The 13,859-nt window shown below is 40.2% G+C and overlaps 1 protein-coding gene across 4 annotated transcripts in view; it reads right to left on the bottom strand.

Annotated features, from left to right (window-relative positions):
* Window positions 1–13,292, bottom strand: part of PCDH11X (protocadherin 11 X-linked) — a 516,015-nt gene extending 502,723 nt beyond the window's left edge. For all 4 annotated transcript variants that reach the window (XM_075513176.1, XM_075513175.1, XM_075513178.1 and 1 more), the window contains exon 1: window positions 12,644–13,292. In XM_075513176.1, coding sequence (XP_075369291.1) covers window positions 12,644–12,736 — 93 coding nt within the window. In that variant the 5' untranslated portion in view covers window positions 12,737–13,292. The remainder of the gene's footprint in view (window positions 1–12,643) is intronic.
* Between the last annotated feature and the right edge of the window lie 567 nt (window positions 13,293–13,859).

Genomic DNA, 13,859 nt, shown 5'->3' on the forward strand with positions numbered 1-13,859 from the left:
GTGTCCTATTCCTGATCATCAGTCAAGGAATAGCTTTTGCTGAATTATCACCAGTTCACACTGGTTCATCAGGGCATTTCTTTTATTACGATTTGTCTCATAAAATAGCCCAATCCTGAATACAAGATGGAAAAAAAGTCATTGGTAAATGTTCCCAGTCAATGGCAAAAATAGAAAACCTAAATGATAAAGAGTAACTGAAAACCAGTTCATCCCCTCCTCCACACAGTGAAAAAAAAAAGGCAAAAATTATTTTCTGCTGGAGATGACTAATTATATTGGCATTTTTATATTCAGCACCATCAGGGTTGATCATCTCAAAGCAAGCCTAAGCCCCATGTCTAAAATACATGCTAACAAGAATAAAGTGAATGTTACAGCTCTCTTTCTATGGCATACACTTTTTTCTATGGATATTCTGCATATTTAGGAAATTCTACAACATCCTGTAGATCAGCAGTTTATTATATACATTTCCTAGTGATGGAAAGAAAAACAGTCCCTACGTAGGGTACCTCCTGGAACTCAGGGAAACTTTGATTTAGCTTCTTGGCCTACCAAAGATTTCCCTGTATACCATCTGCTCTTTTCACTTATTTAAAATCCACATCTGCAGGGTTCTGAAAATATCAGACCGAGAGTGTCTAATGGTACAAATGCAATACAGCCTTTTACACGCATTCATTAAGATAAACAAATAATTAGGATAAGAGGCTTTCCTCGATGTAATCTGAAGGAAACAGTCCATCATTGTGGAACAACTATGTTTAATGACCAAGCAACTACAAATAAACTGCAAACAGCAGAGATTTATTGAAACATTTTAGTAACACCTAAGTCTTTTTCGAGGGAAAGAAAGTGTTCTTGTTCAGACAGCAGAAACAAAATGGATAGTGAAATGGTACAGCAAGAGCCAAGGATGGAAAATACTGAATACATTCAGTATTCTGCTGAGCTGTTAAAATTGGCCCAAATAAACCAACACAAACCCATGGAAGTGATTTTAACCTAAATTTCAGTTAAATTTAGCATATGCAGTATTATGATCCTTTTAGACATTTTTAAAACATAGCAATGACATCATGTTATACAGACAGCATGGAAAATAAGTGAAAGTACCTGAAACGAAGAAATAGTCTAATCTAGCTTTAACAACAACAACAACAAATCATGAAATGCTAGTTCAGACTCGGGCACCTTCATCACTACTTTCCAGTGCACAATTTTTGTTTGACTGCCTGCTTTGACAAATAATTTCATGATGAAACAAAGAATAAATTAGAGCTTCTCTAACAGTAAAGATCCTTTTTAGAGAATTTTTAAGAACCTTAGTTTCATTTACAGTGGTCTGGTCTTATGAAAGTACTTAAATTTCTGTCCATAAAAATATTGTCTGTTCTCAACTGTATCTTATTCTCTTATCCACACAGTCCTTACATTGTTGTGTCCCTCTCTAGAAACTGCTTTTCTTGCACTTTTGTAGGGAACCTGTCAATCAACCTCCAGACACTCCTGTAGTAAAGAGCACTAAACTACCAACATGAAGCATCAGCAGAACACTCTTCACAAATACAAACAGAATTACACTCCACCTAATGTGTCCACTCCAGAAAACCCGCAGGAAAAACTGAATTAACAAGTTTGTCTTAGAGCTCTGAATGTCAACGAACAGGTCTTGCAGGGCTAAGGGAAAAGAATCAGGCTCAGGTTTTCTTGCCCTCAGCCTCAGCTGAGACTTCTGCTTTCCAGTCAGTTTCTACAGAAGAACAAAAACGTACAGCAGGTCTTCCTCAGAAAGATAAAGGAAACTAAAAAGCGTTTCATAGATCAAAAGCAGTACTTTAAACTGTATTCAGAACAGCACTGTAGAAAGACAGTGAATAGATGACTTGTTGAAGTGGCAGCCTGTCTATATAACCTCAGTTCAAGGAGGCCTCCAAAAATTACACCAAATAGCAAACACTGAGACAGGAATAGCAAACAATGTTGAGATCCAAATCCAAGAACAAAAATAACAGCTCTCTTCTGTTCACTAGCAGGTTCCTCTTCCTGTCCTGTTCCTCACTGCTTCACTACTCCTTGAACAACCAGAACAGCAAGGACATAGCAAGCTCCTGAATTTGAGCAAAGAATCGCATCAAGACAAAGCGAAAAGGTATGACTTATATAGAGGAGTCAACATCTTTTTCATAGAACCACAGAGAAGTTCAGATTGGAAGACAGGTCTGGAGATGCTGTCTAGCCAAACCTGTTTAAAGCTTCTGAGTTACATTAGGTTGCTTAAGGCCTTAGGTCAAGCTTTACAAATTTCCAAGGATTCTTCTGAATATTAAGTGAACATTTTTGTAGTATGCAAAAAGGAGAAACCACTTCAAGTATTTCTTTTGATTTACTACCAAGATTATCTTAAGTGCTTGCAGCTTCATATATTCACAGTTTTTATTGCTAGGAAACTCAGATGAATACACAGTTTAGGTTTGGGAAAATAGAAAATGGCAAAGAATCTAGTGCAAATTACCATGCATGACCCAGCCTAAAATCACACTGATGTCAAGGACATCAGGCAACTCTTCGTATTGACAGAAATATGTAACTATAACTAGGGCTCCCATTTATAGAATCCTTCATAAAACTGAGTAGGATCTCCAAAACCTGAGAAAGAAATTAGCTGTTGCCAACCCACAAAGGATTTGACATTTTTCTCCCTCCAAAACAGTTACGGCTGAGGTTGTAAGAACTACATCAGTCAAAGCTGTATGTATTAAAAGAAAAGGGAAGGAGGAAAATCTGCCATAAGTGTGGTTCACAAAACGATGGATGGCATCCTTAATCTGTTCATATGGATCACAAAATAGTCTATTAAAAATGATAATTCCCTCAGCGATCAGACTAAGAAATATCTGAGCACATCTAACTTTTGTGAGGCTCATCAACAGGTATTTTACTACCACAGTAACTTACTGAAGCTGTTTCCAAGAGTATTTTGAAATTTCATCATTTCAACTTCACTGTCCCTTAGAGGTTCCCTACACTTTGTCTTCCCCATCAGAGATATTTGTAATGTCACAGTGTTACATATTTATTCTAGATATGTATAACCACATATACAGCAGTTGAAGAGATGCCCTAACCAGGTTATCACTTCAATCACTGAAGCATCCCAGATTTTTCAGAAAGTAGTTTCTGTTGGTTGATTAATATCTCCATCAACCACTATCTCGCAGTTCAGCAGATCAGCAGTGATGACTTTTGCTTCAGCAATGACTAAATCAAGACATAGATCCAATACTCTGAAGTGACTGAATTTTCTGAATTTAGTTAATCTTGCAATAGCCATACTATACCACCTGCCAGCCTCATCTAAATCACTTACTCTAAACCTTTTTCCAATGATTTCTTTCAAGCTTTTTTAGCATTTATAATACAATAAAACCTAAAAGTACTGTACCTGCCAAAATGAATTACACATAAAGAACTGAGACTGTACACATTTTTTGCAGACTGGTGTTTAACTATTTTTGATTCAGACCTTATTTTTTAAATACTCATTTTTGATAAGCGCAGTACAATGAAAATACAAATGTTGACATTAAGGGGACTCATAACAAATGGCACTTATATGAAGCCAGATGAAGCTTTCATCAGACTTAACAGGAAAATATTCTGGTTTTTAATATTTTCCTACTGATGTTAAACAACAAACAAAATATAAAACCTGCCTTAAGTTAGCAAGATAAAAAAAAAAATCAAAAGAAAGCAGCTACCGAACAAATTGCATAACACAGTATATAAAGCTAAGCAGTCCCAAATAGCAATAATATTTTGTTAATTAAGATTTTTTGGTAATTTAAAAATACCCTACACAGTGATTCCAAAGAGAATCTCAAACACGGAGCCAAATTCCATTCATATTGTTAGAAACTTCTTACTGAATTTGAGCTGTGTAATGCAATACAGTCACAAAAAAGACTGTCCTATCATAACAAATGTACCAGCATATTTACCTTTTTCTCCAACTTAATGGACAGTACAATGGATTTCAGGTTTAATTCACCATTCTATAATGAATAAAAATAAACCATTTTTATCATAAATTCAGGCAAATTCAGTCAGTTCTTTTCCTTTTACTAAACTGTTCCTTCAGTGTTTTAACTTCTGTTTATTGTCTCAGTTTGACTGGATTTTAAAGTTTAGATGAACGGAAAGTAAAAAAGATTCTCTTTTTCTGACTGGACTTCATGCTTAGTGTGATTGTCTTAAAATATAACTGGGTCTTTTTCCAGTGCTGAAGGTTCAACTCAGTAACAGTTAGTTAATTGTACCGGCTGGTTGATGCTTAACCATATCTGTTTGATGGGCCACAAAATACAGAATGTTAAAGAAGAAGTAATAGGCCCCAACTCAACCCACATCATGATACTGTACAGCCTTACTATAAGAGATTTATTTCTCTGACAGCTTTTTCTAATTCTTCTGCTTCTCCTCTTCTCTAGTTAAGTAAAATCTGCTTGAATAAAATAAAATTGATTAAAAGGACACAATCATTCCTTTAAAAAGTTTATTTTGTGCAACTCTGGTAAAGACTGCAAGTTTTTAGCTTAAGTTAATAGTTTGCTTTCAGGTTTTTGATAATCATCCTTGAGTTCTACCATATATTGAATATTGGATGTGACTAGTTTTAATGTCCCTAATATTCAAAGAAATGTAAGAAATCATGGATGAGGTACAAACTGTTACTGTAAGCAGTCTTTAACAAAACGGTACCATTTGCAAAAACACTTAAGAGATTTCTGAAAGCAGACAAGCTTTAGGTTCTTCCAGAGTCCACTCACTTTGAAAATGGGACTTGTATACCCAAACTATGGAAGTCCTTTTGGAAATATTAGTCCTGCCTCAGTTGCATGATAAAAATTGTTAGTTTACTGCTTTTCAACTTCAATTAACAAAGTTAATTCAAAGACACATTGTTTCCAAAGAACCTGAAGAAACTCAGTTTCTGTATCATTGAAGAGGAACATGATTTCTTTATTATTTTATACTTGTTTCCTCATCGTTGTAAAAAGGAGGTTAACAAGCTTTCCCCTACATGTTAAAATGACACTTCTATTTCTATTAGAAAATAACCTTCCACTCTAGAATATTACACCCAAACTCTTTAGAGAGTCATTGGTATTTAGTCACTAAGAATGCCCCTTCCTTTAGCACACAAGCTTCAGATTGTTCGGTGACGCTCATGGCTCAATACCGACACAGTACTACAGCCAGAAGACATTACTGGTTCATTCTCATCAGAAGGCTATCAACATCCGACACATCCTAACCTTATTCCTCAGTTAAGAAAACAACAGTTTCTGACCACACGCACCAGTGATACATTTCTTTGATACAGACTATTAATGTCTTTGCTTTCTGACTCACATTCACTTTTTGTAAAGTGGTCAACTTTTTTTCCCCAATGTGCCCAATGTCTTTGTAGCTTGAAACACCTTGAGTTAATGTTCTGTGAACTCATCTCAAACATACTTTGTATTATGCTTTAGGGTACTTTCAGAGCAGTTCTTGAAAATAGTTTTCTTTGTATATGTAGATAAAGCTAAACTCTGAAAGATATAAACTAGCTGATACTTGACTGAATATATTGTCAATAAATAAATATATATTACTGGTGGCCCACAATTCTGTAGCCCTTTGAAGAGGTATTTTAAAGATATTTTTTGGTAAGAAAGCATACTTTACGGTGTTCTCCTAGATGTACTGTCTTTTTAAAGAGCTTAGATATGAAAAACGAGAGGGCGGGGGAAGAATATGTGAATACTAAAAATGTTACAGTAGTTCTATTTTGTAGTCATCGTTACTCCAGATTGATTTACACAACTAAAATACACTTATTTTCCAGTACCTAAGGTCCCTTCTATAACTTTCATTCCTCAGATTTAACTAATGCCATAAACAATTACACAAGTACACATATGTGATTTTTTTCCTCAAGTTTATGGTGGAATCACAGAAGATAAAGTAGTAATACCTGCTACTTCAGCTGCTGTTTGGCCAGAGGAAAAGGCCATTCTCAATTATCTTAGAAAACTATAACAAACTAACTAGGACAACAAAACCCTTGATTTACTTTATATCCAGTTTTCTTTAATAACTCATAAAATTACAGATCTCCTGAACATGAATTTTAAAAAGAATTCTCTGATAATTAGACATGAACATACACTTGTCTGACAAGCACTTAACTGATCTCCTGTAGTAGAGTCCCGATTACAGGAAACTATTATGAAACCCTTAGCTGGAATCCATTCATTCTGGTGAAGTCTCACGTGCAGACACGGCAGGGATATGAACAGAAAATTAATTTTATGCATTTCACTCCCATGTTTCATCCCCAAAATTATTACTGTGTTGCCCTGTATTCTAGATCTTAATTTACAACACATTGCCACATACGTTTTCCAAGGCTCAATGAAATGACTGACAAAGTAAAGCATTACTCCATTTAATGATAGCTTTAGTTTCGTGCCCTATATCTTGCATATATTTATAAATTACTGGCAGCAACTATAATCTGAACATACTACTACAGTCAGGTCCCAAATTATTTGAGTCCAGAGTTACATATGCACATTACAGTTCCTATTAAGTCACCATTTAATGAAGTTTCAAAACACTAGAGTTCTTCTGCACTTTTCTTTAGGGAATGCTGTGGCATACCCTTTGGCTATTTAACATTGACAGGTCTAGGTCTGTCATCATCAACATCATACAAGTCCTAAGAAAATCTCTTTCCAACTTGTGACTCCAACCTGCACCTTGACATAATGCTTCCTATTGAAGCTACACTCCATTTCAGGAGGAAAACTACTAAGTGAAACCAATAATCCAGGTAACCGTGTGCCTGTCGGGACACACGGTTTCATACTTGTTTGTCAAAAGATAGGAAGATACATATTTTTATAATTACAAAAGCAATCACAAAATCTGCATAAATGACTAAACATTAATTTAAACTATGACTTCCATTAGCAGAGATAAAACCCAGTTCCGCCTCAAAGTCACGAAACTTCCTTTCTCAGGACTATCCAAAAATGTGACCTTCTAATGAAATCTGAGTTAGAGGCTAAACGCAGGCAGCTGACTTTTTTATAGCTGTTCCCTACACTACATTTTAAAGGAACCTGCATCCCCCAAATATTTTTCACGTTTCTTTTGGTGGGCACGTATGCATCTTATGTGCCAGGGACTAAGGCTGGAGACAAGACTGTATGTGGCTTTAGTGTGCCCACATATGTGATCGTAGATGCAGTAGATCATAGGTTTCCATACATATACATTTATTTATTTAACAAGACAGGACAGAGTAGTAACGATGGCGTAAGTGGTTGGTTAAATGAAATATGCTGTGCCTAAAGCATTCCAAACTTTTACTTGTTTTTTTTTTTCCCTTTAGCTTGTATTTCCTGCTGCTTCAGTAGACAGCATAAAGCGCACATAATTACTAATGAAATTCTTGCAAAAATAATAAAACTGTGTCCTTAAGGATGTAACAGATAAACACTGATACACAAACAGCCTACATCACCAGTGACATCTTATTTCTAGACCAGCTTGGAGGAAGAAAATCATCCCCAAAACAACCATATCAAATCAAAGTAGTACACAATGCAAGATGTTCCCCTGGCAGGAGAATGAAGCAGGCAAAGTTTCTTAGCACAGTGAACTGCCATATTAAACCCCACAGTGATGGGTTTTAAATACAGTGGGCCACCTCTGTTTATAATTTCACTATTGAATTTGGAAGTCTCCAACAATTTCAACATTCATCTGTCTCTCTGAGAACACATTTGGCTCTCTGCTGATCTGGTTATGTAGGTACCCTTGAAAAGATACAATCCTTGTGGAGTCTATCGCAACAGAAATGAAGGAAAACAACAGGCATTTAAAAAGAACTTCCCTGAAAAGTTAGTAAAGCACTTGCTGTTAAACAAGCTAAGTTCTGCCATCCTTGCGAGCAAAACTCCTCTACAGCAATGCTTTCTCTACCACATGAACATACTGAACTCCTAAACAAATGGCAGAAGTTAAAGTATGTACGTTATGTAATGCAAGAAGCAGTTACTGAAGGGCCTGCTCCGATAGCAATTATTTCACAGACTGCAGGAAGCTTTGGCTTGGGCCATGTTGGATCAAGAAGGCTAAATCTTACATAAGCTATGGGAAAACACTTATTTTCTAAGCGTATCTGAAATAAAGTAATCTTCAACAGGATATTTATTAAAGGCAATGACAATAGACTTCAGATAAAAAGAACGCTTAATTATGACACAGTTACAGAAAACCCTTTACAGTTTCTTATTTGCTGTCAAAACTACCATGATTTGATTGTGTCTACAGGCTTAATTCCACAATCTTTTTTATCCGTATTCTGATTTTTACAGTTACTTTCCCTTCATGAAACCTCCCATGCAAGTGTGGTGGGTTTGGTGGGTTTTTTTCATTCAAATATGAAATCTTACTGCATGATGATGAAAATCTTCATTTTCCTTATTTGGAAACAGGAAATTTTTTTTGAAAAAGTTTTTTGAAAATTAAAAAAATACATACATATATATATATATATATATCATTCACTTGTGCCAGAGGTGGTAAATACTATTATTAAGACTCAAAATGTATTTTCCACTAATCCCACTCTTATTCACAGTATAACACCTTAAAGACAAATTTAAGGACAGTTTAAACTCCTCTTTCAGTGAAGCTTTTAAATGTGCAAAAGCTATAGAAGCTTTTATGCTTCCTGGCAAGTCACTCTACTAATTCAGAGACCGTAATTGAAAAAGACTGTTTTAAACCTATTTTCCTTACTTTACCATTGGATAATGAGAATGGGAGTCTCCCCACAGACCTTAAGGGATAATCAAATTCCCATTTCCACCCTAAATTTCCTGCTTCATATTACTTGCCTGTATATTTGCAAGGAGCATGAATTTTCAGGAGACCCAAGGAAGATACGGTCACCACTACTTCACTGCACTGAAGACAGACAGCTGTTACAAATTTCCTCTCAGTGATCTCATTGCAGAAAGAGGTAGTGGGGACAGAAGACTGTTAATCTCCCTTATGAGTTTTTATTTGAATGACAAAACTTTCATTCAGACAATACTCATTTATTTCATCCAATCCCAAATACTTGGAATAGAGCAAGCTGTATCTTGAACCTACTACTTGAACATAGGTACTATATAGCACGTGCAACTGTAACGGTGAATCCACATGTATTTTTAATTCTAGTCTTTTAACTTCTAACCTGAGATACGCACAAAGTTATTATAACCATTCACATACTTTGTCTGCACAGATGAAGCAACTTCTTCACTGTTCGAAGATGGCTATCTAACTGAGAGAGGCGATTGTGAAAGACTGGGGGATGCTTGAGAAGAAAGGGTTCTGTTAAGCATACACTGACCATTAGTCCCACTGGCTGTCCCCGACGGAAAGCATGATTACCCCAACGGCTGTTCTCAGGTGGACTGCCTGGCGAGTGCTTTAGCAGCAGCCTCCCCCAAATGCTTTTAACACCTGTGTCAGTCAACCAACATTATGCAGGAATGTATAGTTCTTTTTAGCTTATAGAAAGGATAACTTCACTGGTTAAGGTATGAGGTTTGGGGTTTTGTTTTGTTGTTCCTGTAACTTAACCCTCAAAAGAACTAACTGGAATAACGCCAAAGGCATTAGTTCTAATGCAACCTAACACTGAACCATTAAACTGAGATCTGACGAATTCCCGTTTGGAGCCAGTGCTCTTGTCCTTTAAGAACAGCCCTACTGCCTGCTTAACCATCACAGGCTCCTTGAGAACCCAGGTATAAACACTCACCTGGATCCACAAGAGGCTTTCCAAATCTGAAGGGACCTTTTTGTTTCCTTTTTGTCTCAACATTTTTCAGGCAGGTGTTATTTTCTACCAAGCTTTCTATAAATTCAACCCAACAGTGCTCTATTAGCAAATGCCAATTGTTACTATACTTCATTGCTTAGGGTATCTTTTTTTTACTATATGAATGTGTTTAACTTAAGCTTAGAGCCTGTCTTTAAAACTAGCTGTTAAATTACTAAGCAAATGGGTGTTTTAATGGAAAGACTGACATACTCTTAACTATGGGAGTGTGAATGGCTCCAGTATAAGATTACTCAAGCCCATGTAGAATACAAATGCAATACAGGACCACAGGTTCAGATCTTTGATCTCCTTTTTTGCAGAGGCTGTGATGTATAAAGCCAATTCCACTGAGCAGACAGTACTACACTGAATATAAATTATCCTTTAACTGTAGCAAGGCTCACATTTAAAGAAATGCTGCAAGGATGAACAATGCAGCCATGAAGCAGAGTTCTTCTGTAGCAAAAATACAGACCAAGATCTGCATGGATAACCATGGTTTCGAAAGACAAATTTTTCCTCAGCTGTTATTTGATAAAAAATAGAGTCCAATCTGGAACATTTGTACATACAGAAGTACAATTAAAGCGCACTGCTTGCTCTTTCTATTAAAAAAGTGAGCTAGGAATACTTGCTTGATTTTCCAGATTAAGCATCATTCCCCTAAGAAGCATAACAAATGATTTTACAATGTGGAAACCAAGAGTCTCAACTGAATATGGCTTGAAATTTAAACACATCTTTTCCAGATACCTCTTTAGAGGAAGAACCTTCTGCCTACTGAGCTAACACTAAGCTCCCTGGAGTTTAGCCATGAATATTCTAAACCCATCTCTTGCAATTCACTAAAAGTCGTCTTTTGCCAAAATAAAATGCTTAAGAAGAATTCAATACGCTTACGCTGCTTTTCTTCATTTTATTCAAAATAAGTGTTTCCGTCTCAACTTTATGCCAAATATACAGCAGGAGAGGGACTGAACTGTGGAGCTATTACCTCAGATTTTGTACACAACTCAAATGGGAAAACAAATTACTTCTGAGAAAGTCAGATGTTTTGTTTTGGGTTGTTCTACATAATTTTGTATTTAACCAGCTCCTTTGCAGTTACAGATACATACTCTTGAGTATTCTTACAGGAATTTCCTTGCTGCTTACATCAGTTATAACTTAGGTGGTTCTAAGAAATGGTTCTTTCCCACTCTGTGATGTTTATTTGTATGCCAACTTTGTTTGTGTGTCAGGAAATGTTAGTAAATAAATAAATAACTTTTTTCCTTTCTTACCTCTTTTGACCTGTGTAATCTGACAGATCAATGCTACTTCCACTGCTGACAAGCAAAAAGTTGAAATTTATCTTTGGCTTAATCTTTTTGTTCTCTTTAGGTTTCCTTTCAGTAAGGCTTGCAGAAGGTGCTCTTTGTGGCTCAGTTCTCTATGCCAGAATAAAATTTAGCACAAAAAGAATGCAAGGGTGAGTTGATAATATCTACTGTCCTCAGCTCTGCTCTGGTTCAATAAACTTGAGCATCTTCTCCCCTCCTTTGCCAATTGAGATAAGCAGCAACAATTACTCAAAATGTATTATCAACTCAAGCTCAGAAAGACAGGATCAGACGAGTCGACTCCATCTCTCTCAAGCTTAGTTTCTTGCAGTGTCCGAGAGGGGCAAAGAAGTCCCTGTTTGCCTCTTGACACACACCTCACTGCTACTTCTTACAGGCAACTACGCCAAGGTTGCAAAAGGAAAATGAGACAAATCATCTGCTTTCCAGATTGCCTACAAGGTCTCTGCTTGTGGCCAGCAGGCTGTAAGCGTTGTGCCATTACGGCAAAAGTCACGAATGAACCGTCCTTCTCTCCCCCAAACGGTAACATTCTCTCCTTGCCTTTCTGTGTTCTCCTCTCTCCTTGCCTTTCTGTGGGCTCCATAGCTGAAACCAAGAATTCATTGGGCATCACTGCAATGCCTCTAACCCATTCTAACTGCATCCAGAGCTTGAGAAAATTAAAATCTATTTCAGCTTGATCTGGTTTTCATCCCATCCCAGTACTCCACATACACAGCAACTTTAAGCTTACAGACATCCCTTCACGGTTCGAGAAAATCCTTCAATCAAAGAACTTCATTTACAATCCAGCATAGTTTTTGCTTTCTCGTCTCTCCACAGCAGCTAGGCATTTTGATGCAATCCTCATTTAATGCAATCTCCATTACAGGATTATGATCACATCAATACAATGTTCCATATGGGTTTTTTTTCCATCCCTCTCCCTCTCTCATTAATACCAGGCGCTATATCTGCAAAAACACCAAATCAAGCAGGATGCTGGGATGCTCCAGGGAGGTAGCGGGGGGGTACGCATTCAACAAAATGCAACAGCCAATGCAAACTGCCCACCAGAGACTGAGACGGTAGATCTCCTCATTCCCGAGCTATGTGAGTTAGCTCACTGTCCGCACTGTGAGCACAGATCATAAACGTGCTATGTTATCAGACTAGGAATAAATACATCTCTTGCGATCACTTGTGAGCTCCATGTACTTTTCACAAGAGCAGACTTTCATTTTACTTGATCAGTTCCAGCCTGCTAATACTGTTCCGGATGAACTGCTGATGCTCTGCTGAAAGGGGATGCTGGACAAAAGATAGAACATAAAAGGATGCAAAAACCCCTTTTTTCCCCAAGCCCCCTTCTTACCTTCAGTGCCTTCTCTGCACAAGATGTCAATCTACATGGGCTCCTCAGCACATCATCGAGGCGTTTAGAGTAGCGAAGGCTGCCCCACTGCATGGAAGTTAGACCGCTTTGCAACAGCAAATCCTCGATCCAAAACACAAGCCGCTTCTTCCCATGCGGTGTGCCGAGCACGATTCGTAAGCGACTTCCACATAGGGAACAAAATTGTAAAAGAAAGGGGGGGGGGGAAAGGTATCCTAACTTTTAGGTAAGCCTGAGTTTGTTTTATTTCTGTTGGGTTTAGTAATGATTTGCCTCCGCAGCCGCCAAAGGTCGGAGACGCAATCGCGCCCTGCAAGCCCGCACCGGTCCACGGAGGTCCTGCCGCGTAACCTAAGTTGCGCGGAGAGACTCCGAACTCCGTGCCGCGCCGCAGCGCAGCCCGGCAGACCTCCCCGCGCCGGGCGGCTGCGGGGAGCGGAGCGCCAGGTCGCCCCCGCGGGGAAGCCGCCGCCGCTGGGCGCTCGCCCGCCTCCCGGCGGGGCTGGCTGCTGGCCCGGCGCGGCCGCTGCGGCGCCCCTGGGGGCGCGGGCTGCGCTGCCGGCGGCGCCCCGGAGCCCGCGCTGTCCCGGCGGCGGCGGCGGCGGCTCCGGCTCGGCTCTGCCGCGGCCGCCCGCGCCCCGCTCTGCCGCTGCCAGCCGGCCCTCCCCGCGGCTGACATCACCGCCAGGAGGAGGAGCGACAGCGGGGATGCGAATAGCCGAGCCGAGGGGGGTTCCCCCTCCCGGAGCCGCCCTGCCTCTTCCTCGCGGAGAATCCCCCGAAAGCGGCGGCGTGGCCGCTCCGCCGCCTCGGCGGGGGGCGGCCCCAGTCCCCGCCGGCGCCCCCCGCCCCGCAGCACGGGCCCAGAGGGGCCGGCGGGGCTGCCCGGCGGGCGGCTCCCCGCGCTCCCCCGCCCGGCGCCGGGGAGGACGACCGGCCCTCGGGCCCGGGCGCGGAGCGGGGCGCAGCGCTCCCGGCTCGGGGCGGCCGGGCAGCCGGGCGCCGGCGGCTCGCTCCCGCCTCCCTCCGCCCGGGCTCCCCCGCCTGCACCAGCGCCGCGGCGGCGCGGGGGGAGATGAGCGAGCCCCCTCCGGCGCCTCGGCCCGGCCCCGGCTGGGAGAGTGCCCGTGCCCGCGGAGGCGGCCGCCGCCCCCGGCTCCCCGCGCCGCCCCCGGCTCCGCTACCCGCCGCCCCG

Source organism: Mycteria americana, chromosome 10 (assembly GCF_035582795.1).
Source record: "Mycteria americana isolate JAX WOST 10 ecotype Jacksonville Zoo and Gardens chromosome 10, USCA_MyAme_1.0, whole genome shotgun sequence".
In the NCBI taxonomy this organism is placed as follows: Eukaryota; Metazoa; Chordata; class Aves; order Ciconiiformes; family Ciconiidae; genus Mycteria; species Mycteria americana.